The sequence below is a fragment of the Giraffa tippelskirchi genome, chromosome 9, assembly GCF_054371585.1.
Source record: "Giraffa tippelskirchi isolate mGirTip1 chromosome 9, T2T-mGirTip1v1.2.pri, whole genome shotgun sequence".
NCBI classification, from domain to species: domain Eukaryota; kingdom Metazoa; phylum Chordata; class Mammalia; order Artiodactyla; family Giraffidae; genus Giraffa; species Giraffa tippelskirchi.
Genome location: NC_137283.1, coordinates 16,000,167 through 16,027,247, shown reverse-complemented (window position 1 = coordinate 16,027,247; position 27,081 = coordinate 16,000,167). Strand labels below are relative to the sequence as shown.

The 27,081-nt window shown below is 44.3% G+C and overlaps 1 protein-coding gene and 1 long non-coding RNA gene across 15 annotated transcripts in view; both read right to left on the bottom strand.

Annotated features, from left to right (window-relative positions):
- Positions 1-437: 437 nt before the first annotated feature.
- Positions 438-22,755, bottom strand: LOC145520721 (uncharacterized). Its single transcript, XR_014064768.1, has 6 exons — positions 22,621-22,755; positions 21,915-22,290; positions 21,486-21,645; positions 15,825-15,961; positions 11,541-11,699; positions 438-1,068 (listed from the first exon to the last, which is right to left on the bottom strand). It is a non-coding gene; the product is annotated as an uncharacterized LOC145520721 (long non-coding RNA).
- Positions 22,756-25,704: 2,949 nt separating this feature from the next.
- The window catches only part of KIF15 (kinesin family member 15), a 62,868-nt gene continuing 61,491 nt past the window's right edge, over positions 25,705-27,081 (bottom strand). For 7 of the 14 annotated variants that reach the window (XR_014064730.1, XM_081527815.1, XM_081527812.1 and 4 more), the window contains 3 exons: positions 26,429-26,594; positions 26,059-26,190; positions 25,705-25,787 (listed from right to left, as the gene is read on the bottom strand). Coding sequence is in view for 10 of the 14 variants with exons in the window: in XM_081527815.1 (XP_081383941.1) it covers positions 25,725-25,787; positions 26,059-26,190; positions 26,429-26,594 (361 nt within the window). In the remaining 4 variants the exon portion in view is untranslated. Of the gene's footprint in view, positions 25,788-26,058; positions 26,191-26,428; positions 26,607-26,798; positions 27,018-27,081 lie in introns of all 14 variants that reach the window. The other 7 variants (XM_081527811.1, XM_081527813.1, XM_081527816.1 and 4 more) reach the window with 2 other exon arrangements.

Below are 27,081 nucleotides of genomic sequence, written 5' to 3'. Positions count from 1 at the left end.
TCTAGAATCAGTTTTATGTCATTATAATATAGATACTTCATCTTTCTTTTGATTAGTGTGTATATAGGATATCTTATAAATCATTTCCATTGTTCTAATCTGTGTGTTCATGTTTAAAGTAGGTTTTGTATAAACAGCATGTAGTGGGTTTTTTTTTTTTTTTTAATCTATTCTGATAATCTCTTTTGACCAGGGCCTTTTCCTTGGCAGTGTTTAGCCTATTTATTGTAATCCCCTGAATAGTTTGGTGTAAACCTACTAGTCAGTAAACATATTTGACTCTTCTGTTCTTTGTTCCTTTTTTTTCTCTTTTCATGCCCATTTTTGGACCCTTTTTTTGTGGTATTATGTTAATCACGGGTGACTTATTAGCTATATTCTTTGCTTTATTCTTTCAGTGGTTGACCTAGGATTTAAAACACAGCTTCACCACAACATACCTTGAACAGATGAGATATTCCTTTTACTAAAAGATCCTTCAAACAGAATACTTTGATTCCCCTATTGCCATTATTTGTGCTATTTCACACATTTTATTTGTATATGCTATAACCTCCACAGTGTACTTTGGATAGTATTTTTAGAGATCCACAGTGTACTTTGGATAGTATTTTTAGAGATATTAAAGAAATGAAAGAAAATCTTCTATTCACTCAGATGTTTACTATTTCTGGTGTTCCTTATTCCTTTGTATTGATTCAGATTTTCATCTGGTATTATTTTCCTTCTACCTGAAGAAATTACTTTCCCATTTCTTGTATTTCAGCTCTGCTGGTAATTCATCATTTCAGTTGTTACTTGAGAGCTTGTTTGGAGGTTCTAGCAGGGGAGCGCAGCTACTCGTATACCCTTGACCGAAGACCGGTCCTCCTCTATCGGGGATGGTCGTCCTCTTCGACCGAGCGCGCAGCTTCGGGAGGGACGCACATGGAGCGGTGAGGGAGGAAGGGGACACCCGCCTAGCCAGCCAGATCAGCCAAATCAACCCTGGCGATCAATGGGGTGACAGATGTCGCAACCAGATCACCCTCACATCCTCAGTTGTTACTTGAAAGAGTTCATTTCACCCTCACATCCTCAGTTGTTACTTGAAAGAGTTCATTTCACCTTTAAAAAAAGATATTTTCACTAGGTGTAGAATTCAAAGCTAACAGGTTTTTTTTCTTTCAGCACATCTGACATTAATCTTCTAATGTCAAAAAGTCATCTGGCCTCACATGTCCTCTGAGTTCCCACTTCCTGATAGGCACCCCACTTACAAATGACAGCCCCTCAGCATAGCAGCTTGTCTGGGATTCCAATATATCTGGAGGCGAAGGGTGACGAAGGAGAGGTAATGGGACACAAGCCTTTGGGTATTTGTACTAGCACACTGCACTCTTAACTGACAACCCAGGAACAAGACTTTCCCTAGGGCTCTGGTGCCCCTGTAACCAGAGGTAGCATGAAAAAATCCTACCTTCTAGTGGCGATTGCTCGCAACTCCAGCTTGCACATTGGTGCTTACCATTCATTCACAAGGGCTGTGGGGATGTAAATAAATAATTCCTACTCTAATAAGACCGGCTACCTAGGCCACCCAATCCAGTATTCTTGGGCTTCCCTTGTGGCTCAGCTGGTAAAGAATCAGCCTGCAATGCAGGAGGCCTGGTTCAATCTCTGGGTTGGGAAGATCCCCTGGAGAAGGGAAAGGCTACCCACTCCAGTATTCTCTTCTGAAAAAAGCCATGAATGGAGGAGCCTGGTGGGCTACTATCCATGGGGCTGCAAAGAGTCAGATATAACTGAGCAACTAAGCACGCACACACAAAGCATGAGGATATCGACAGATGAGCAGATAAAGATATGCTACATGTACTGAATGGACTACGACTCAGCCAGAAAACAGAAGGAAATAATGCCATTTGCATCAAAATGGATGGACTGGGAGATGGCCACACTATGTCCAGTAAGTGAGACAGAGAAAGGCATATATGATATCACTTACAGGTAGAATACAAAAATTGATAGAATTGGACTAATTTACAAAAGAAAAACAGACTCACAGATGATACAGTTAGGGTTACCAAAAGGGAAAGTTAGGGGGCTGCTAAATGAGGAGGCTGGGTTTGAGCAACACCCATTAATATTTATGGGCTTTCCCATAAATGGCTCAGACAGTAAACAAGTCTGCAATGCAGGAGACCCAGGTTCAATCTCTGGGTTGGGAAGATCCCCGGGCGAAGGGCATGGCAACCCACTCCAGTATTCTTGCCTTGAGAATTCCATTGACAGAGGAGCCTGGTGGGCTACAGTCCAGGGACTCACAAAGAGTTGGACACAACTGAACAACTAACACTTTCAGTAACATTTATAAAATAGATAATCAACAAGGGCCTACTATACAGGACAGGCAACTCTATTCAACATTCTGTCATAACCTATATGCAAAAAATAATGATATTAAAAAAATATTTGATGATAACATAAAATGGAAAAAAAAAGTGAAACTACTTTGGCCTAAGTGAGGATACAGCGGCCTGGCCCACTCAGTCTGCAAAATCCAAGCCTTTAGCGAACAGTAGGACAATAGTTGCTTCTTTCCTTCCATTGTTCAGATATGAAAAGAAAGGCCAAGAAGGCAACTTTTGCTCAGGCTTCTCAGTGGACACAGACTACACTGAATTCTAGTGAGCTCTACATTTCTGCTTTCCCTCACACTCTTTGTGCTCCCAAGGGGAGGCCTGGTCCTCCGTACAGTGCCTGCTGCCATCAATGAATGAATGAGAGGGGACTGGCCCCAGTCACACAGTGCGTTTAGTGATAGGTCATGGGGCTCCGGGCCATAGGCTCTGTTTGTACCTTAGACCACCAGGATCAATGACAATAAGCTGCAAGATTTATGAAATTATTGACCTCAACCGTTTATGCTTAGGGGAGTAACATGTTAGCCATTCCTAAAGGAAATAGTTCAAATTTGTTACAGCAAAATAAGCCAATGGCGTGAAATACAGGGTTGCCTCCATCTTCCAGGGCAGTTGCCAAACCCAGATGAGACGAATGGAAGGGTAATGGAAAAGATACAGAGAGCTCTGCTGAGGACAAGGTGGCAGAACAGCCACACAGGTTTTCAATCCTTTCACAAAAACAAAGCCACTAGGAGAGCAAAAGAAACCCCAGATGACATTAAGGTAGTTCGTCAAACTAGAACGTGAAGGAGTAGGGCCGAACCATCCATAGCCATAACACCAGTGGGGTTTCAGCACGGGGAGGAGAAAGGCAAGTTTTTAAGGCCCTTTGAGTCAAGTAACCCGAGAATTATGATCAAATACACATCCCTTCTAGATAGAAAACTCAACAAGCCAATGTGAGAACTGTCACAACTAGCAGAGTCCCATGCTTTCGTTTAAAAGTGAAAAATGGGGGATGCAAGAAAGTTGCAAATGGAGTCTCTAGCAATGAACAATTCACTATCTAAAGTAAAAAATACACAGGATGGGAGTACACAGACATTAGACACTGCTGAAGGAAAGATCAGTAAGTCTGAATTCAGCAATAAAAATTACACAAACTGAAGCACAGAAAGAAAAAGAGACAAGACCCCTCCAAAAAAATAACAACAGTTAAGTTACTACAATATTAAGTAGTTTAAGATACGTGTAAGTCCAAAAATGTTTGAACAAACAGCCAAAATCTTTTTCAAACTGGATTAGAATTATAACCCTACAGATTCTAGGAAGTCACCTCACACACACTATAATAAAACTGAAGTTAAAAAAGCAGCCAGAGAAAAAAGATATATTACGGATAAAAGAACAAATATAACAATGGCAGCCAACTTCTCATCAGAAATTTTGCAAACCCCGATAAGGGTTTAAGCGTCATTGCTTCTGAAAGAGCTTTGCGAAGTCACCCCGTCTCCGTGTCCGCCCGGGCTTCTGCTTCCCAGTTTCAGCCTTCTCCTTTGCACTCAATTCAGCTTCCTGAGACATGGGCCTCAGCATAGCCTCTGAGAGGACTGGGACTGGGGGCCTGAAAGGTCACGGAGAGGAAGCAAGAACCCTCCAGCCCTTATCGGAGCTTTGTCATGGCACTGGGCAAAGTACAGTACAATCCAGAAACACAAGTTTTCTTCAGCCTTGGCTTTTCCCCGTTCCTACATCGGTCATGAAGAAGTGCTGCCGCCTTGTGGACGTTTCTGGGAACAACAACTTTCCAACCTGCCGCTTAAGGCTATAGATATTCACCAGGCCTGCGGGGCCCTAGATGGTCCCTGGCCTGGAGGCACCTCCTGGGGTTGGTAATACTAGAAGAAGGCAAAAGTGTGCCTAACTGCAGAGCCTATTTCAGGGCGAAAATTCTCCTCACTGCTACAACATGTCAGCGAGCCTGGAGAGCTGTTCAGCCTCTCAACCACGAAGACAACTGCCATGCAAAAGGACAACCGAGGTTGCATCAGGCCCTGGTCCTCCGCTAACCCTACAAACAACAAATGTGCGAGGCCACGTGGCGAAAACAGAACCCCACCTCCACCCCCAACCCCCAACCCCCAACCCCGAGGTGCTGCACAGAATGGAGACTGTTAGCAGGCTCTCTACTGACACAGCCTGCAGGTTTGTTCAGAGGCGAAAAATACACCCACCAGGAGATCACTACATCACACTCCCTGGCTGCTATCGACAGAAAACCATTCTCCGTCACACCTGAACCCCAATGACTCCTGCAGCTCTCCACAAAAGAGCCAAGCACTGGAAAACACCCAAATGTCCAGTCACAGGTGAGCGGATACGGAAGACGGCCTACACGCGTGCACTGGATGATGACTCAGCCACAAACACCAAGAAAATCATGCTAGTTCTTCCGTATCGACAGTCCATCTGATGATCACCCTGACTCAAGGAAATCACACAGAGAAAATGAATACTATACACACTACAGCGTTCAGGCGGAATCGAAAAGCATCACAAAAGCACTCGATTCCCCAGCAGAGAGAGATTCCCAGTGGCAGACGTCAAACTGACACTTGGCAAAGGGACGTCTGGAATGAGAGGAAGGGCAACTGAGGAGTTTGGGATGAAAACATACCAGCTTTTGAGTGACACAGGGAAGTGGATAGATATGCAGACCAAAAGGGAGCTGGAGAGCTGGAAAGACAGCGGAGGAGTTAGATATAGCTGTAAATACATCAATAAATACATGTTGATGTAGATACGTGGATAGATATAAATAAAAATGTATAGAAAGACCTAGAGATTCAGAGGTACGAAATCCAGAGATAATGTGATGGACAGGTAGCCGGATATAAGAACACTGGATGCCTCGAGATATGGATAAAATATAAACAAACACACAGAGGATGAAAGGACACAGAAATGTAGATAAATAGAGAGATCTACTGACAGCTGCAGAGAGAAAGAGGTGAATATAGACAGCCAGGTAGATCAACAGCGGGACTCCCGGCTACCTTGGTACCTGGAGAGAAAAACAGAGACAGACACAAAGACACATTCTTAGCGAGACAGACAGAGAGACAGACAGACTTAGATGCATATAAGGTTAGCTGGATTCATGGACTTCAAAGATGAATACACACACAGAGGAACATGGACAGTGAGACTGATGAATGTATAGACAGTGAATGAGTGGACAGAGATATAAATATAGGTAGAGAAATGTAGTGATAGCCAGATAGAGAAATAGAGACAGAAGTATAGATAGGGATGTATACCGCGAGTTTGGTGGAGGCCTAGAAAGATAGACAGGTGGAGAGATACAGGATAATGAACAACAACTGCCTGTGTACCACACGGAACTCTACTCAAACGTATATTAAGTCACTCACGGAGAGAATGGGTAAAAGAAGACCTACGTCTGTATGGACAGACGGATCGAGAGGCTGTGCACCTGCCAACAAGCTAAGCTTGCAGGGAAACTCTACTCCGATTGAAAAGACAACTTACACGACAGGAACAATCGACACCCAAAGGCCTGTGCTCCACCCCCCTTCCCGGCGGGCCACGCTGCTGTCCCAGCCGATGGGCCCGGGCAGGCACGGCTCCCAAGGGTGGACTGTCTGCTGGCTGAGGGAGCTGGGGAGCTGGGGAGGAGGGCGATGCAAACGAGCCCTTCCTTGGATCTGGAGGGCCTAGTCCTCTGGGCGTGCCACCTCAACCTTCTGATCCATGCTGGCCCTCCTCCAGCCACACTAAGCCTACTGTCCCCCACAAATGCCGGACGGCTCTGTGCTGAAAGAGCTTTGCAAAGTCACCCCGTCTCCATGTCCGCTCGGGCTTCTGCTTCCCAATCTCAGCCTTCTCCTTTGCACTCAATTCAGCTTCCTGAGACATGGGCCTCAGCATAGCCTCTCGGCAGGGGTTCTGAGAGGACTGGGACTGGGGGCCTGAAAGGTCAAGGGGAGGAAGCAAGAACCCTCCAGCCCTCATCGGAGCTTTGTCATGGCACTGGGCAAAGTACAGTACAATCCAGAAACACAAGTTTTCTTCAGCCTTGGCTTTTCCCGTTCCTAAACCCATCATGAAGACTTGCTGCTGCCTTGTGGACGTTTCTGGGAACAACAACTTTCCAACCTGCCGCTTAAGGCTAGAGATATTCACAAGGCCTGAGGGGCCCTAAATGTTCCTGGCCTCGAGGCACTTCCTGTGGTTGGTAATAATAGAAGAATTCAAATGTGTGCCTAATTTCAGAGCGAAAATTCTCCTCACTATTAAGACATGTCAAGGTGCCTAGAGAGCTTTTTAGCCTCTCAACCACGAAGACAACTGCCGTGCAAAAGGACAACCGAGGTTGCAGCTGGTGCTCGTCCTCTGCTAACTCTACAAACAACAAATGTGCGAGGCCACGTGACGAAAACAGAACCCCACCCCTACCCCCAAGCCTCAGCCCCATGTTGCCGCACTGACAGCCTGCAGGTTTGTTCAGAGGCATAAAATACACACACCAGGAGATCACTACATCACACTCCCTGGCTGCTATCGACAGAAAACCATTCTCCGTCACACCTGAACCCCAATGACTCCTGCAGCTCTCCACAAAAGAGCCAAGCACTGGAAAACACCCAAATGTCCAGTCACAGGTGAGCGGATACGGAAGACGGCCTACACGCGTGCACTGGATGATGACTCAGCCACAAACACCAAGAAAGTCATGCCAGTTCTTTTGCATCGACAGTCCATCTGATGATCACCCTGACTCAAGGAAATCACACAGAGAAAATGAATACTATACACACTACAGCGTTCAGGCGGAATCGAAAAGCATCACAAAAGCACTCGATTCCCCAGCAGAAAGAGATTCCCAGTGGCAGACGTCAAACTGACACTTGGCAAAGGGACGTCTGGAATGAGAGGAAGGGCAACTGAGGAGTTTGGGATGAAAACATACCAGCTTTTGAGTGACACAGGGAAGTGGATAGATATGCAGACCAAAAGGGAGCTGGAGAGCTGGAAAGACAGCGGAGGAGTTAGATATAGCTGTAAATACATCAATAAATACATGTTGATGTAGATACGTGGATAGATATAAATAAAAATGTATAGAAAGACCTAGAGATTCAGAGGTACGAAATCCAGAGATAATGTGATGGACAGGTAGCCGGATATAGGAACACTGGATGCCTCAAGATATGGATAAAATATAAACAAACACACAGAGGATGAAAGGACACAGAAATGTAGATAAATAGAGAGATCTACTGACAGCTGCAGAGAGAAAGAGGTGAATATAGACAGCCAGGTAAATCAACAGCGGGACTCCCGGCTACCTTGGTACCTGGAGAGAAAAACAGAGACAGACACAAAGACACATTCTTAGCGAGACAGACAGACTTAGATGCATATAAGGTTAGCTGGATTCATGGACTTCAAAGATGAATACACACACAGAGGAACATGGACAGTGAGACTGATGAATGTATAGACAGTGAATGAGTGGACAGAGATATAAATATAGGTAGAGAAATGTAGTGATAGCCAGATAGAGAAATAGAGACAGAAGTATAGATAGGGATGTATACCGCGAGTTTGGTGGAGGCCTAGAAAGATAGACAGGTGGAGAGATACAGGATAATGAACAACAACTGCCTGTGTACCACACGAAACTCTACTCAAACGTATATTAAGCCACTCACGGAGAGAACGGGTAAAAGAAGACCTACGTCTGTATGGACAGATGGATCGAGAGGCTGTGCACCTGCCAACAAGCTAAGCTTGCAGGGAAACTCTACTCCGATTGAAAAGACAACTTACACGACAGGAACAATCGACACCCAAAGGCCTGTGCTCCACCCCCCTTCCCGGCGGGCCACGCTGCTGTCCCAGCCGATGGGCCCGGGCAGGCACGGCTCCCAAGGGTGGACTGTCTGCTGGCTGAGGGAGCTGGGGAGGAGGGCGATGCAAACGAGCCCTTCCTTGGATCTGGAGGGCCTAGTCCTCTGGGCGTGCCACCTCAACCTTCTGATCCATGCTGGCCCTCCTCCAGCCACACTAAGCCTACTGTCCCCCACAAATGCCGGACGGCTCTGTGCTGAAAGAGCTTTGCAAAGTCACCCCGTCTCCATGTCCGCTCGGGCTTCTGCTTCCCAATCTCAGCCTTCTCCTTTGCACTCAATTCAGCTTCCTGAGACATGGGCCTCAGCATAGCCTCTCGGCAGGGGTTCTGAGAGGACTGGGACTGGGGGCCTGAAAGGTCAAGGGGAGGAAGCAAGAACCCTCCAGCCCTCATCGGAGCTTTGTCATGGCACTGGGCAAAGTACAGTACAATCCAGAAACACAAGTTTTCTTCAGCCTTGGCTTTTCCCCGTTCCTACATCGGTCATGAAGAAGTGCTGCCGCCTTGTGGACGTTTCTGGGAACAACAACTTTCCAACCTGCCGCTTAAGGCTAGAGATATTCACAAGGCCTGAGGGGCCCTAAATGTTCCTGGCCTCGAGGCACTTCCTGTGGTTGGTAATAATAGAAGAATTCAAATGTGTGCCTAATTTCAGAGCGAAAATTCTCCTCACTATTAAGACATGTCAAGGTGCCTAGAGAGCTTTTTAGCCTCTCAACCACGAAGACAACTGCCGTGCAAAAGGACAACCGAGGTTGCAGCTGGTGCTGGTCCTCTGCTAACTCTACAAACAACAAATGTGCGAGGCCACGTGGCGAAAACAGAACCCCACCCCTACCCCCAAGCCTCAGCCCCATGTTGCCGCACTGACAGCCTGCAGGTTTGTTCAGAGGCATAAAATACACACACCAGGAGATCACTAAATCACAGTCCCTGGCTGCTATCCACAGAAAACCATCCTCCATCACACCTGAACCCCAGTGTCTCCTGAAGCTCTCCACAGATGAGCCAAGCACTGGAAAACACCAAAATGTCCATTCACAAATGAGCGTACACGGAAGACGCCCTACATAGGTGCAGTCGATGATGAGTCAGCCAGAAACACAAAGAAAATCATGCCAGGTCTTCCGCATTGACAGTCCCTCTGATGATCACACTGACTCAAGGAAATCAGATCGAGAAAGATGAATAGTATACATAGTAGAGCGTTGAGGTGCAATCCAAAAGCATCACAAAAGAACTAGTTTCCCCTGCAGAAACAGATTCCCAGTGGCAGATATCAAACTGACACTTGGCAAAGGGATGTCTGGAATGAGAGGAAGGGTAACTGAGGAGTTGGGGATGAAAACATACCACCGTTTGAGTGACACAGGGAAGTGGATAGATATGCAAATAAAAAGGGAGCTGGAGAGCTGGAAAGACAGTGGAGGATTTAGATATAGCTGTAAATATATCAAGAAATACATGTTGGTGTATGACACACCCTCTGATCTGGATCACAAACTTTACCTGAAAACCTGCCGTTTCTTCCTCTTCCTGCTCCATTGCTAGGTGTGTTTCTCCGGCCATATTATGCAGAGAGATCCCACCTGTGCGTCTTTGAAGGCATCAGCACTGCACTTTCACCTGTTCCCAAGCTCTAAGGCAGGTGGCCCTTGAAACGCAGAAAGGCCACAGCTCCCCATCCTTTGTCATGTGACAGATTCTGGAAAAAAAACGAGCTCCTGCATCTCCTTCCCCATTTTCCTAAGCCCTCCAGTCTCAGAGTCAGCCACTAAAGCTGTGACAGCAGTGGGGAAGGTGCGTGGCACCCACACAGACTATTATCTTTCCTCAAACCAAAGGCTGACTCAACTCTCAGTGCCTCTAACTCAACACAGTTGGTATTTCAAAACCAATGACAAGCAAAGCAAATTAAAAAGAAATGGATGAAGAAGAAAATGGCAACCCACTCCAGTATTTTTGCCTGGGAAATCCCATGGACAGGGGAGCCTGGCAGGCTACAGTCCATGGGGTCACAGAAGAGTTGGACACAATTTGGCAACTAAACAACATTTCGATGTATAATAAAAACAAAACGTCTGCTCAAAAAAAAAAACCCAAAAAACGGTATTTCTACATTAACTGAAATGGGTTTATGCACACCCTTCACAAAGTATTTCTAAGACCCTTACTAAGGATAAATGGAAAAAACACAAACTTCTCAAGTGCTGGAATCTCAAAGCATCTGAACCAGTAAAGATCAGAAGTCAGAGGATAAATGCATAGCAGATGACTAAAGCACAAACAAGGACACAGTATCACTGCCTGGGCATTTTTGGCAAAATAAAGAAATCTTAACCTGAAACAATCATGAAAATGTCACTTTTTGCAAATTTCAATCCATACAAACTTACCAAATTCTGTGTTCCTAACAGTTCATTTAAGTAGCAAGCCTTTCCTAACTATAGAAAATAGACTCTCCGATTTTTTTACAACATTATGAGGGATTCAAGATTACTAAGGTCATCCTATTTATACATGCATTTTCTTTTTTTAAACTTTCTATCTTATATTGGAGTACATATAGTTGATTAACAATGTTGTATTATTTTCAGGTGTACGGTAAGTCAGTTATATGTGCATTTTCTCAATCCTGTTCCAAATAAAAAATGTATCCAGACATAATCACTACATTTTCTCCCACTTACCTAAAATCCGAACACCTAAACCCAACTCAACGGGAATCAGTACATTCCCTAGTTGATGTCTCACTAAGGGAATATTTCTAATACTTGAAAGTTATAAGCTCATGGTGGTAATTCTTTATCCTCTGTAACTAGGCTGGATTCACACAAAGGAGAAAAGGTTCTGGGACAAAAGAGAGTATTTTAAAGAGCTGGCCATGACTATCACAAGAATAAAAGGGAAAAAAAATCAGGTTGAAAACAACCTCACTAGGCAAGAAATCAGGAGAGAATTAATGATTTGTACATTCTCAATCCATGGCATTTCAGGAGGAAAAGGGGACACAGCCTCTAAACCACGACAACGTATTTACCTGGTGCTGATGGTTTAGTCACTGTGTCCGACTCTTGCTACCTCATAGACTGTAGCCCCCCAGGCTCCTCTGTCCATGGGGTTTCCCAGGCAAGAATCCCGGAGTGGGTTGCCATTTCCTCCTCCAGGGCATCTTCCCGACCCAGGGATCAAACCCAGGTCTCCTGCATATTTACCTGAGACGCTGCCATTCTCTCCTCTTCTTCCTCCTGCTCCGGGTTGTTTTCTCATCAATATTGTGTTGAGGGGGGCTTCCCTGATGGTCCAGTAGTTAAGATTCCACGCTTCCAATGCAAGGGGTATGGGTTCTGGTCGGGGAACTAGGATCCCGCATGCTGTGGGGTTTGGCCAGAAAGTAAAAAAAAGAAAAAATATATATGTTGAGGAATGACATCAGCATCTTGAGATTACCCCTTGAATGGCGTCAGCACCGCTCCTTCACCGCTTTCCACCACACCCACACGCCAAACTTTAAAAGCCCAACTTGAAAAGGTGAAAAGGCTCGTCTCTGCACTCCTTTGTCTCAGGAGAGATTCAGGAAAAAACAGGTCCGACATGGAGACCAAGCTGTGAGTTTGTCCTTTGTTGTCTACACATCTTCTCTCTTCATAAACGTCCCAAAACACTGCAGGCAGGGTATGCGGGCTGCACTGGCGTTCCCCTTCCAAGCCTGCGTAGAGCAGCCTGCTGCCTCTTTCTGAAGTCGGCCTCACCTCTCACAGATGTACTCAGAAGACCACGTGCTTAACCCTGGCCTCACCTCAGGATCACCTGGAGCACCTAGTTAAAGCAACACTGACTCTCCCACAGGACCAACAGACAGTCTCTGGGAAGCACACAGGTGATGCTCCTTCTTAATATTGGTCATGTGATCCTAACAGGCAGTCAGTTATACACTGAATACGGATATGTGTAATCCCTACGTATTTTGAATGGCCATCTCACATGCTGTTTCATTTTGTGCAGTTTTTCCCACAATTTCCAGGCTGAGTTTGTTTCTAGGAAAATGCATTATTTCAGATACATAATTGCACACTTGGGGCTCCCTTTCATCCCTGAATTATTTAACAGGCTTCTCCTTAATACTGCTGAGTAAGATTATATTTACACATGTATTTATATGATAAGCACACAAGCATGCGTTTACAGTTGTATTATGATTTACTGCTCCTTCAGGAGCATAAAACTGTATTAATTATATGCCATTCTCTTATAAATGACTGTTTAATAATTATACTCAGGAATTACACAGGAAAGAATAGACTAAAAACTGACCAATGTGCAAATACAATTTATATATACACATATCTCAAAAGATTAGGAAATCCTCTAATAATTATCAAAGAAAAACAAAAGGGGGATTTCCCTGGCAGTCCAATGGTTAAGACTTCACCTTCCAATGTAAGGGCTGCAGGTTCAATCCCTGGTCAGGGAGCTAAGGTCACAGGTGCCTCATGGCCAAAAATCCAAAACGTAAAAACGACAGAAGTAATACTGTAACAAATTCAAGAGGCTTTAAAAAAAAAAATGGCCCATGTTAAAAAAAATACTTTTAAAAATAAAAATAAATAAAGGGAGTTCCCTGGTGATCTAGTGGTTAGGATCCAGCATTTTCACTGCCATGGCCTGGGTTCAGTCCCTGGTCAGGGAACTGAGATCCAGAAAGCTGTGTAGTGCAGCCCCCCACAAAAAACCCTGGGGACATCCCTGGTGGTCCAGCGGTTGAAACTGGGAGCTTCCACTGCAGGGGGCTCGGGTTTCATCCCTGGTGGGGGAACCAGGATCCCTACTGCCACTCAACCAACCAAGCAAACTTCAACAGTTCCTCGCTGCAAATTGAATCAAGTTCAAGTTAAAAAACAAACAAACAAAAACCTGGATACTCTGCAGTTATGAAACAAGAAAATGAAGAGGATTAGAATTAAAGAAACAGTAATCAAAGAGACTGGTCTTCTGTTTTAACATGAAAGTTATACAAACATGGAATTTCTCATGTATAAAATCTTGTGCATTTTAATAAATTGGAATCGGACATTTTTATTCATAGATTATTTTTTAAAAAGAGTGAATATCACAAGATACATTGGAGCCTGACCTCTATTCTCTGAAATTCAATTATATCTCCTTAAGAATTGATTTATTTTCTTCAAGAGGGAAGGCCATCTCATCAAAATGACAGACCACTGACATCTGCAGTAGGAAAAAATTTACTGTCTCCATTAAGCACTTCATACATCCCGATTTAGAGAACACAGTTCTAGTCCAGCAACTGCCATTTGGATACACCGTTTCTGCCTAGGACATAATGATTTCTGTACATTCACCTTACTCCTTTTATTATAAACATGTGGTGTTACAGGCACATACCTACATAATCCTGAGAATTTAGTGTCTGATTCTAGTCATTAATATGAACAACAAATTGGTTTCAGCCCTTAAGTGTATATTAAAAGTCAGGCTGAAGTATTACTTGGATTCAACACCAAGAATCAAGGTCATTGTGAATTACCCTAAATTGATAGAAATTATAATCCCAATCTCTTTTTGCTAATTCAGCTCAAGCTTCAGAATTATTTCATCTTCCTGCGTGGCTTTGACACTAGACCAGAATCAAACCCTGAAGAAGCACTTTCTCTGACATGAACATGTACCTAAATTCCTGACACCCCTTCTTCCATTGAGAAAGGAGACTCATGGAGAGTATCCTTTCACATTGAAAGAAGAAAATTATCACCTGACTCCTTTCTATGCAAGGATGGTGGGTTCAGTGTGATGGTCAGGACGGCCAGTACTGATGCTGGAGGGAGGTCATAAACCTAGGTATGGGCGTGTGGAACGTCCCTGGTGGTCCAGTGGTTAGGACACCACCCTTTCAGTGCTGGGGGCATTGGTTCACTCCCTGACTGCACAACTAAAATCACGCATACTACATGTGGCCCAGCCAAAAAAATAGAAAGGAAAAAAAAAATCTAGGTATGGGTTTGTTATTGTGTGACTTCATCTTTCCTCAGAACCACAAATATCTTTTCACATGTAATAAGACACCAGTTTTGGAAAATGGAAGATATTTGTGAAAAACTTCATCCCAGTCATTAATTACTAAAAAACAACTACAATCTACTAGTTATTTCCAAAGAGATAATGGAAGAGTTTTGAGAGACTTTTTTTTTTTTTCACTTTATCCCAAAAGTAAAAGTCAGAAAGTCTCAAGTGAAGGAAAGAGGAACTACCGAGTTGACCATGGAAACTGGAAATACACAGGAGACTGAAAGATCTTCCAGAGGCAATAAATAATGCTCAAATCTAAAGTCTGGTGGCCCATCAAGGGGAAGAGAGCCAACCTGAAAACGTTCCCAATGGCCAAATGGAGATCACCTTGAACAACAAAATAAAGATTACAGCAGGAATGATAATATAAAACATTCAATAAATACATAGGGCTCCAAATCAGTCTTAGAAAAATAACTACAGGAATAAGTGAAGAATTCCTCATACAAAAATGATGAATAAAATAGGGAGTTGTTCCTCTTTTCTAATATGGAGAAGCTTACTTCAGTCTCCTTGCCCCAGCCCCTCCTTGAGTATGAGATGCACTTAGTGAATTTCTCTAAAGAACAGAGTATGGAAAAGGGAACCAGGACTGTCGTGGCATTATGGAAAAAATTCTTTCAGGTCACAGTATAATGAGGATCTTCCATTTGAAATATCACTTTTCTTTAAACTGATGTTGTACATGTGTGCAGAGAACACGTCCTAGGGGTCATTAACTTACTGAGCTCACCGGGCAGGATGTGGGTCTCGTGCCACCATTGGTTTTTTGTTTGGGGGCAGGCCCTGATGCGTGGTTCTGCTGCTGATGAAGCCTGCTTGGTTTTGTGGATAAGCAAACCTGCTTTCTTGAGTCATCATTAACGTACAGGGGTCTCCTGTACATTTTTTCCTATAATCCCCTAGTGGGGTTAACAATTTAATCACCTACTTTGTTCCATTATTCTGCGCTATCACAAGTATGACCAAATAAAAAATAAGGGCTGGATATTTAATTTTAAGATGTGGGCAATGATATTTTATGTCATTTTATATTTTTAAGTATTTATTTATTTGGCTGTTGTGGCAGGCAGAATTTTCGATCTTCATGGCGGAATGTGGGATCTTTAGCTGTGGTATGCTGGGGAATTTTTCCTTTGTGGTGATAAGAGGGTCTGGAATTAGACAGTGGTGATAGTTGATAACTATGTAAATATAATAACAAACTACTGAATTATACACATTAAATGAGAAATAAGTAAAATTCTAAAACCAGAAAAATAAAAAAAGTAGTACTGATCTATCAGGCTGCGAGCTGTTGTCATTGGACATCTAATTGTCAGTTCCAGGGCAAAGTTCTATTGATCATCCAGGGTGCACAGCAGAAAGACAAATACAGATAAACAGTTCATCCTCTTATCAAGATAACATACCTCTGAAATAAGGAGAGCCAGTTAACAGTTTCCCATCTTCTTAGATGGAGACATGTATCTCTCTGAGCTTTGAAAAATGACTAATCTTCATCTTAGAGAAATATCTCATTGTATCCTATGGTCTTCTGCAGGCACACCTGTTGAATTGAGAGTGAGAGGGTCTGGGTCAGCACCAACCATCCTTAAGTATCCAGCAGGTGTCTGGATAGGAGGTAGGGTCTCCTCAGGACAACACTCTGAGATCGATTTTTTGCCCTTTCCACAAACTGCTCAGTGAGGCCAACTCTCAGCACTCTTCACGTCTGGCCTTGGTTGGGTGCCTGACCCACACGTGTGAACACACGCTGCAGAGCTCTGCATGGCCTTCATCTTCTTCACTGGTACAATAATGGGGTCAGGTGAGATCAGGGAGACCTGAAGATTATTCCTGGGAGCATCAGGGACCCTCAAAGGGTTAGGAGGTGACTGGTGAAAGAAGAGTTCTGAGACCTGAAGAATGCTAGTAGACAATGTAGAACAGGCTCCTCTACCACAGGACCTCTCCAGGGCTTTACCGTGCTGATAAGGGAAGCAGGATAGTTATATCGATTAAGAGTGCCACACCCTGGAGCCACACAGCCTTGGGCTGACCTAGTGATTCGGGCATTCATTATCTGTGTGACCTTGGGCAAATGACTCAACCTCTCTGAGACAGAGTTTCCTCATCCCTAAAATGAGAATGTCCTTTTCATTATAGGGGACTGGAATGCAAAAGTAGGAAGTCAAGAGATACCTGGAATAACAGGCAAATTAGGCCTTGGAGAACAGAATGAAGCAGGGCAAAGGCTAATAGAGTTTTGTCAAGAGAATGCACTGGTCATAGCAAACACTCTCTTCCAACAACACAAGAGACGACTCTACACGTGGACATCACTAGATGGTCAATACCGAAATCAGACTGATTCTATTCTTTGGAACCAAAGATGGAGAAGCTCTATACAGTCAGCAAAAACGAGACCAGGTGCTGATTGCGGCTCAGAGCATGAACTCCTTATTGCAAAATTCAGACTTAAATTGAAGAAAGTAGGGAAAACCACTAGACCATTCAGGTATGACCTAAATCAAATCCCTTACGATTATACAGTGGAAGTGACAAATAGATTCAAGGGATTAAATCTGATAGACAGAATGCCTGAAGAACTATGGATGGAGGTACGTGACATTGTACAGGAGGCAGGGATCTAGACTATCCCCAAGAAAAAGAAATGCGAAAAGGCAAAATGGTTGTCTGAGGAGGCCTTACAAATAGCTGTGAAAAGAAGAGAAGTGAAACGCAAAGGAGAAAAGGAAAGATATACCCATTTAAATGCAGAGTTCCAAAGAATAGCAAGGAGAGATAAGAAAGCCTTCCTCAGTGAGTCCAAAGAAATAGAGGAAAACAACAGAATGGGAAAGACTAGACATCTCTTCAAGAAAATGAGATACCAAGGGAACATTTCATGCAAAGATGGGCACAATAAAGGACAGAAATGGTATGGACCTAACAGAAGCAGAAGATATTAAGAAGAGGTGGCAAGAATACTCAGAAGAACTGTACAAAAAAGATTTTCATGACCCAGATAATCATGATGGTGTGATCACTCACTTAGAGCCAGACATCCTGGAATGCGAAGTCAAGTGGGCCTTAGGAAGCATCACTATGAAGGAAGCTAGAGGAGGTGATGGAATTCCAGTTGAGCTATTTCAAATCCTAAAAGATGATGCTGAGTGCTGCACTCAATATGCCAGCAAATTTGGAAAATTCAGCAGTGGCCACAGGACTGGAAAAGGTCAGTTTTCATTCCACTCCTAAAGAAAGGCAATGCCAAAGAATGCTCAAACTACCGCACAACTGCACTCATCTCACATGCTAGCAAAGTGATGCTCAAAATTCTCCAAGCCAGGCTTCAGCAATACGTGAACTGTGAACTTCCAGATGTTCAAGGTGGATTTAGAAAAGGCAGAGGAACCAGTGATCAAATTGCCAACATCCATTGGATCATCGAAAAAGCAAGAGAGTTCCAGAAAAACATCTACTTCTGCTTTATTGACTATGCCAAAGCCTTTGACTGTGTGGATCACAATAAACTGTGGAAAATTCTGAAAGAGATGGGAGTACCAGACCACCTAACCTGCCTCCTGAGAAATCTGTATGCAGGTCAAGAAGCAACAGTTAGAACTGGACATGGGACAACAGACTGGTTCCAAATAGGAAAAGGAGTACGTCAAGGTTGTATATTGTCACCCTGCTTATTTAACTTATATGCATCATGAGAAATGCTGGACTGGATGAAGCACAAGCTAGAATCAAGATTGCTGGGAGAAATACCAATAACCTCAGGTATGCAGATGATATCACACTTATGGCAGAAAGCAAAAAAGAACTAAAGAGCCTCTGGATGGAAGTGAAAGAGGGGAGTGAAAAAGTTAGCTTAAAACTCAATATTCAGAAAGCCAAGATTTTGGCATCCAGTCCCATCACTTCATGGCAAATAGATGGAGAAACAGTGGAAACAGTGGCAGACTTTATTTTGGGGGGCTCCAAAATCACTGCAGATGGTGACTGCAGCCATGAAATTAAAAGATGCTTGCTCCCTGGAAGAAAAGCTATGACCAACCTAGAGAGCATATTAAAAAGCAAAGAGATTACTTTGTCCATCTAGTCAAAGCTATGGTTTTTCCAGTAGTCATGTATGGATGTGAGAGCTGGACTATAAAGAAAGCTGAGCAGCAAAGAATTGATGCTTTTAAACTGTGGTGTTGGATAAAACTCTTGAGAGTCCCTTGGACTGCAAGGAGATTCAACCTGGAGGATACAATGTGTCAAAGTGGTGTTAATCAAGTCTGTATATCACAGCTTGGCCTTGGCCTCTGTGGGAGCTTAGAAAGAGCAGCACATTGTGCCCTGGGGGTTTGGAAGGATGAAGAGGTGGTTTCCAGGGAGAGGGGAAGGGGAAGGGAATCTAAGGCAAAAGAAAAAGCACAAAAGCATGGAGGCGGGATGACAGGAGTGGACTTGACAACTGCTGAGATGCAGACGTGGGGGTAACTCAAGTATGGGGAGCAGGAGTGTGAGGGAGGCAGCAAGGGAGAAGCTGGAGACGTGGGCTGGACCAGAGCCCAGTCACTAGGAGCCACAAAAGAGCCCTAGAAAGCTCATCTGTCAACTGCAGCCAGCAATGGAGGAGAGCAATGATGTGCTACATGCATGGGGAGGAGGGGCAGCCTGGGGACGACCCTTCTCATCCCCAGCCTAATGGCTAAGATGGTCCTCTCTCTTGCAGGGAACATGGAAGGAGAGCCAAGACCAGCAGTCAGGCTCAGGAGAGCTAAGAGGGCTCTCAGAAAACCAGGGATGCCCCGAGGGATTGGAGTTGGGTGATCATCACACTTGAAGCTACTCACGGGATGAGGGTGCAGGCAACAGACGATTTTGACTGACATTCACATGATACAAGATACAAACCACTGAACATCACAGTGATCTAAGTCTATGCCCCAACCACTAACACCGAAGAAACTGAAGTCTAATGATACTATGAAGACCTACAAGACCTTCTAGAAGTAACACCAAAAAAGAGATGTCCTCTTCATTATAGGAGACTGTAATGCAACAGTAGGAAGTCAAGAGATAACTGGAGCAACAGGCAAGTTGTCCATGGAGTACAAAATGAAGCAGGGCAAACGCTAACACAGTTTTACCAAGAGAACGCACCGGTCACAGCAAACACTCTCTTCCAGCAATGCCACAGATGACTTTACACATGGACATCACCAGATGGTCAATACCAAAATCAGATCGAATATATTCTTGCAGCAAAAACGAGATCTGGACCTTACTGTGGCTCAGATCATGAGCTCCTTATTGCAAAATTCAGACTTAAATTGAAGAAAGTAGGGAAAACTACTAGGCTATAAAGGTATGACCTAAATCAAATCCCTTATGATTATACAGTGGAGGTGACACATAGTCGCAGGATTAGATCTGATAGGGTACCTAAAGAACTATGGATGAAGGTCCATAACATTGTACAGGAGGCAGTGACTAAAATCATCCCAACAAAAAAGAAATGCAAGAAGGCAAAGTGGTTGTCTGAGGAAGCTTTACCAATAGCTGAGGAAAGAAGAGAAGTGAAAGACAAAGGAGAAAGGGAAAAATAGTCCCACCTGAAAGCAGAGTTCCAGAGAATAGCAAGAAGAGATAAGAAAGCCTTCCTAAGTGAACAATGCAAAGAAATAGAGGGAAACAACAGAATGGGAAAGACTAGCGATCTCTTCAAGAAAATTAGAGATACCAAGGGAACATTTCATCCAAAGATGACCACAATAAAGGACAGAAATGGTAAGGACCTAACAGAAGCAGAAGATATTAAGAAGAGGTGGCAAAAATACACAGAAGAACTATACAAAAAAGGTCTTAATAACCCAGATAACCACGATGGTATGATCACTCACCTAGAGTCAGATATCCTGGACAGTGAAGTCCAGTGGGCCTTAGGAAGCATTACTATGAACAAAGTTAGGGGAGGTGTTGGAATTTCAGCTGAGCTATTTAAAATCCTAAAAAATGATGCTGTTAAAGTGCTGCACGCAGGAAGTCAGCAAATTTGGAAAGCTCAGCAGTAGCCACAGGACTGGGAAAGGTCAGTTTTCATTCCAATCCCAAAGAAGGGCAATGCCAAAGAATGTTCAAACTAGTATACAATTGTGCTCATTTTACATGCAAGTAAGGTTATGCTCAAAATCCTTCAAGCTAAGCTTTGGCAGTACCTGAACTAAGAACTTCCAGATGTACAAATTGCCAACACTGGTTGTATCATAGAGAAAGCAAAGGAATTCTAGAAAAACATCTACTTCTGCTTCACAGACCAAACTAAAGCCTTTATGTGGTTCACAACAAATTGTGGAAAATTCTTAAAGAGATGGGAATACCAGACCACCTTACCTGTCTTCTGAGAAACCTGTATGTGGGTCAAGAAGCAACAGAACTGGACAAGGTACAAGGACTGGTTCAAAATTGGGAAGGTAGTATAACAGGTTGTATTTTGTCACCCTGCTTATTGTATGTGCCAGTGGCAGCCTGTTCATACACAGGTCAATGAAGGCCTGGTGCACAACTGAGAAGACAAGAAAACCTCATGGCTCATCATGGTCACTCGCTCACTCCATGGATTCCACCCAACAGGATACTAACTTCAAGGAGGATACTAACCTCAACAGGATATTAAGGTCAACCTCAAGCAGCTCCCACTGGATTAGCCCAAAATAAGCTTTAAATCTAAAGAATTAGACTGCCTACTGTCTAGGTCACAGCCTAACCCCGGGTATGCAGATACAATGAAACAAGCAGAAGCTGGCCTATGACTCCTGATGGGAGAGGTAAAAAGTTACACCTTTGCAGACGTGGGGAGCCAGTTTCGGAATTCTCAGCTTTGGAGGAATGTCCAAAACGTTTCGCTCAGTCTTCCCTTCTACTAAGGATATCTCAAATTCCCAAGTTTTTTTTTTTTTTTTTTCCTTTTAGCAGCTGCATGAGGGATCAGCCTAAGTGAAGACCAAAGGTCCCCGTGCCGCAACTAAGAGCTGGAGCAAAGAAAGAAAGATTTTTACGAGAGAAAGAGAGATGGGCAACAGGCTTCTCACCTTGAGTCACATGGAAAGTAGTGTTCAGGCAAAAGGGCTTAAAATGAGAGAGAGTGCAGGTAGGTGTGGGTCTTCCTCGAAAGGGGACTATCCCAATCAGAGAGCAGATTTTACGTTCCTGCTAAGAGAACAAGCCTCAGTCCCCGACATCTCTTACCACCTACAATGGATGAAAATTGGGCGACTTTGAGTCGACATATACTCTCCTGCTCCTGCTATCTCTAGCGCCACGCTGCGGATGAGGCGATCCCCGGCGTCCCCAACCCCACTCCACCCCCGCACCCTCACACCCCGAGCCCCGCAGCGCCCCTCCTCCGCCTTCCCCACTAGCCAGACCACCGCAGCAGCGTCCCAGGCTCCACCTTGTTTCCAAAGGCCAGCTTCAGCGAATCGAATGTGCCCCGGGTTCACAGGAACTTGAATACTTGCCAGAAGCAGCGCCGCATCGCTCCACGCACAGGAGGTGCTGAGAGAATCCGGGGGAGGCATCGGGGAAGGCGGCCGCGCACACCTTATCCCAAGCGGCTTCGGCCTTCCTGCCACGTGTACGCCCGCCGCGACAGACACCAGGCTGGATCGAGGGCGCTCAGCGATTGGACGGCAGCCTCACGTGACGGGACGCTCACGTGGGTTGGGTGGCCAATAGAGGCTTCGCGAGGGGCGGCCGCCGGCAGAGACCCCGGGAGCCTTACCTCCACGGTATGCTGCTTTCCGCCTTAGGTTTAACTGCGGGGAACACTCCTGGCCGGATGTATGAGATCGGCTGTGGTACTGTGGTTGGTGTTGTGGAATAACTCTTCGTGGCCTAGCAGTTTGAATCCTTGTCACTCGGTGTCAACACGGGCTTCCCCTCCCAGGTGTCGCCCCCCATCTGTTCAATCAGACTGTGTTTTAACAAGACTCCCAGGAGATCTACATGCGCCTTAGCTATGCTTGGGCACAGAGTGCCACAGACCTGCAGGCTCAGCAAGAAAGCAGGCTTGGCTTAAGGCTTCTGACAATTCAAAAGGCCCAGATGTCCCAGGGCCCAATATTGTGAGCAGCCCATTACCGTTGCTGCAAATGTTTGAGTAAGCATATTATGATTTGATGATAAAAGATAAAATTAAGAAACTTACTAACACCATGATGTTACCTGCTGCTACTGCTGCTAAGTCGCTTCAGTCGTGTCCGACTCTGTGCAACCCCATAGACGGCAGCCTACCAGGCTTCGCCATCCCTGGGATTCTCCAGGCAAGAACACTGGAGTGGGTTGCCATTTCCTTCTCCAATGCATGAAAGTGAAAAGTGAAAAGTGAAGTCGTCTCCGACTCTTAGCGACCCCATGGACTACAGCCCAACAGGCTCCTCTGTCCATGGGATTTTCCAGGCAAGAGTACTGGAGTGGGGTGCCATTGATGTTACCTAGAGCACCCTGAACTGGGACTATGGAGGGCAAGGAATACCTTATCCCACATTTATTTAAAAAGCAATGAAAACAAGCCTCAGAGATGGCTTATGGACCAAAGATGACCCATTGAGTTCTGGGAGACCCACTCGAACTCTCCCTCAACTTCAGGGGCCAAAGTCACAAATTTAAGAGGCTTCAGGGGCCAGGGAGGGAATATGAATGTGCAAAATTCCCCATACAGGTTACAGTGAGACAGGACGGATGGGTGTGGCCTGTGATGACCTAGGGAGTGAATGTCTTGTGTCCTATGCCTTCTCTCCAACCTTCCCTCGGTCTGTTCCTCTCTTCACTCTGTCCATTTCTCAGTTAAACAAATGAGCTAATAATAATTAATACATACTCTGGGCCAGGCCCATTCCAGGCAGCAGTGTTGCCAGGATGACAAGGTCCCGGCATTCCTCCAGTTTTGGCTTTTTGCAAAACTCCTCAGTTCTAACTCCGTCCTGAGCTGGCCTAAGGCTTTATCTTCTTTTCCTTGATCTGAGTGACTTTATGTATTGAATTGTAGCCCCTAAAAACACGTTTTGAAGTCCTAATCCCCAGTACTTGTGAATGTGACCTTATTTGGAAACAGTTGTCTCATCCTGCAGCGGATTGAAGCAGGATTTCAGTTGCCAGCCAGTGCCACAGTTCCAGGCTGCAGCAGTAACCTTCATGGTAGTTTGAATCACCTTTATGGGGCAATTCTTCTGGCTTTTATGTGGCCAATCATCTTGCTTTGTCTGTAATGAGCATATACCAGGCAGAGGCAAAGTATATACCTGGTATATCTCAGGGGCCTCCCATGTGTGAGCACACATCTCTTAGCCAAAATGGGTTCTAGTGAAGAGGCCTATGGGTAGGTTGATATCACTTACATGAGGTGATGCCCCCCTCCCTTTTGACCTCCGAGGAACCTCTCTGTGCCTGTATAGTTGGGAAGGTCTCACTGACCTTGAGAATGAGAAATACGAGGTCTCTTATCTGGGCAGGGCTCAACTCTTCTCTCAATCCTGCTCTTTGGAGTATCTGTCCACAGGGAACAATTCCAGCTGCTCAGCTTGGGGCCCATCTATCTCTTGCCCCAGAGTCATTGCAAATGTAGTCAAATTAAGGTCATTCGAGTGAGTCCTACTCTGACTAGTGTTCTTAGAAGGACATCTGTACACCTATGGCTCATTCATGTTGATGTTTGACAGAAAACAAAGTTCTATAAAGCAATTGCTGCTGCTAAGTCACGTCAGTCGTGTCCGACTCTGTGCGACCCCATAGACGGCAGCCCACCAGGCTCTCCCGTCCCTGGGATTCTCCAGGCAAGAATACTGGAGTGGGTTGCCATTTCCTCCTCCAGTGCATGAAAGCAAAAATTGAAAGTGAAGTCGCTCAGTCGTGTCCGACTCTGTGCGACCCCATGGACTGCATCCCATCAGGCTCCTCCATCCATGGGATTTTCCAGGCAAGAGTATTGGAGTGGGTTGCCATAGCTGTCCTGAACTCCTTACTTGGTGACCTGCAGTGAACCCTGCACCTTCCTTCACTACAACCCACTGTCAATGGATTGGCTTTACTGCGTGCACAGATGTGGGTGAGCTAACCCAAGTTTGGTTTGGTAACAAAATGTCCGCTGAGAGGTAAGTAAATAAAATGTGGCATGTCTATAAAATGGAATATTACCTCCAATAAATAAAAAGTGCTGATACACAGAAGTTCTTTAAGGGTGTTACAGAGTCGAAGCTTGTTCTGCTCGCTGCATGACAGGCCAGTTAACCAAGAGAGAATGTGTTGAGGCAAGGAATATGACTTTATTTGGAAAGCCAGCAGACTGAGATGATGGTAGACTAATGTCTCAAAGCAACCATCTTATTGGGGTCTGGATGCCAGGTTCTTTTATAGAACAGAGAGTAAGGGAGGTGAAGAAGTAAAGTAAAAAGGCCATTATTCTGGCAAATATCTCCTGGAATGGCCAGGCCAGGAGGGGATGTGTTAATTCCTTCCTTTCTGTAGCCATCTACAGGTAGACAGGATCCTGAACAAAGGCATTTTGGTTTAACATTCAGGCCAGAGAGGCAGGGTTCCCTGAGGCAGGCTATTATGTATGCACAATACCCTTTCAGTGAACAAAACTAATAGGAAGCAAAGGTTAAAGTGAAAGATCCAACATGGAGTCAATTCTTCTCTGTAACAAGGGCAGGGTTTCTGTTGGCTTTGATCACTGATGACCAGCACCTGGCATATAGTAGCTGCTCAATAAGTATATGATGAATGAACACTATAAATTACATTATTAAAATGTATATTTTTAAAGTATTTTATTATATTTACAATCATAAAAAAGGCTCCTGAGAACACTTCAAGGAATATAAAAATAATCTATATTAACAAGTTTGCTATCCATACACAATGCAGAGTCACTAACTTCACTGGAAGTTCTGAAACCCCTGTATATTGTTGGGAGTTTCTGATGCAACACTCAAAGGAGATTATGGCAGTATAGAAGGAAAACATCCCTGCTTCCCTGTAAAGCCTCAGTTACAGGCTTTTATTTTAAAAAGGAAAAGGTTTTTCCAATATTTACAGGTGACTTTAAAAGCTTTGAAATGGCAGCTTCTAACTGCAGACTGCCAGTTGCCACAGGTATGTACAGATGCAGCGTTCAGAAACTTGAGGGTCAGCCCCCCGCCCCTGCCCCCACATACACCATTAATAGTCATGGCTCTTAATTCAGCTCTACTAAGTAGGCATGAGTAGCTCTTACTTTTATAGGAGGGGGAAAAAAGTCTCCCAACGAGGTAGGCAATTGATCAGGATCTTTATGGCTCATTCTTTTTCCTTTCCTTTAAAAATAAATTTTCAGCACGCAACTTTTCTGACTCCTGGTAATTTTTAAGAAAAAGAAAAGAAAAAATATTTAGGCTCTAATTCTTACAGGAAGAAGTATTCTCAGCATTCATTAAGTTTAAGTTTCCATTGATAAACTACTTAACAGTAAACAAGAGTCTCATGGGTATGATAATTGAATTGCACTTGGACTAGAAATGGCCAAATTTTTTTTTTTGAAGCAGTTAAGTGATTCAATAATTAAATTTTAATCAAAAAATCATTTAAAAAACAGACTGAGCTTATTCAGAACAATCAGGAGTTTACCTCAGTAAGCTTGACATTTTCCTTCTTCAACCGCACTACGTACTGGATCTTCTGATGCAAATTTTGGTGACCCACCAACTTTCCATTCTCCTCAGCCAGACGCTCCACCTGTTTCCTTAACATTTCCATCTCCTGCAGGGAAATTAATCCAGGGAAGGTAAAAATGAGCTGCTTTGAATTTTTCATTTAAAATAACACTATTGCACGCCTTCCAGGAGGAGAGAGAGGGAGAGACAGAACCCAGGCTCCCAGCTTTCCTGACCACACATCTCTCCATGCTCTGAGCAACTGTCAACTACAGGGTGCCCAATCGCAGCCAGCAGTCTTCTGCTGATCAGCTCTGTTCATAAAAACCAACACATAAATGCACCTGGCATTTTCTCTCTTTTTCTTCATACATTTCTTCCAACTTTGATCTCACTTGTCGCTTTTCTTGGAATGCTTTAGACTCCAACATTCTGACTCGTTCAACTTCCTCAGTCATCCTCAGGTACTCAGTCTCTTTGTTCTGAAGGGTGCTCTGGAGCTGCTCCAGGCTGTAATGGTAACTATCGAGTTATAATATTCCAAAGGGACACAAGTATAAGACAGTACTCAAATCAGACATTCGTCACCCAAGCCCAGGGTTTTGATTTGAAAGTATCACTAATATTCAGTCCTCCCCTTCTGACAGAACAGGAAGATAGCAAGAGTTGCATATAAGCTTTTTTTTTTTTAATGCTTGCTTACCCCAAACTTACATTTTGGGAACTTCCATAATCCATTTTTTTATACAACAAAAAGTTAGAATGCAGATTTTTAGATGTAGCCCTTGGAGGAAACTGCTACTTAAGTATTATTAGAGTCTGCAAGATTTATTCAGCGCCCCTTAGAGTAATCATTTCTAGTCTCAAAAACTGGTTCTCAGACGACGGGAAAGTAGTCATTTCTTCAAGGATGTGCACTTGATGCAACTATCACTTGAAAATAAACATTAAAAAGAAGGGTTACCCATGGACAGATCTAGAGATTGTCATACTGAGT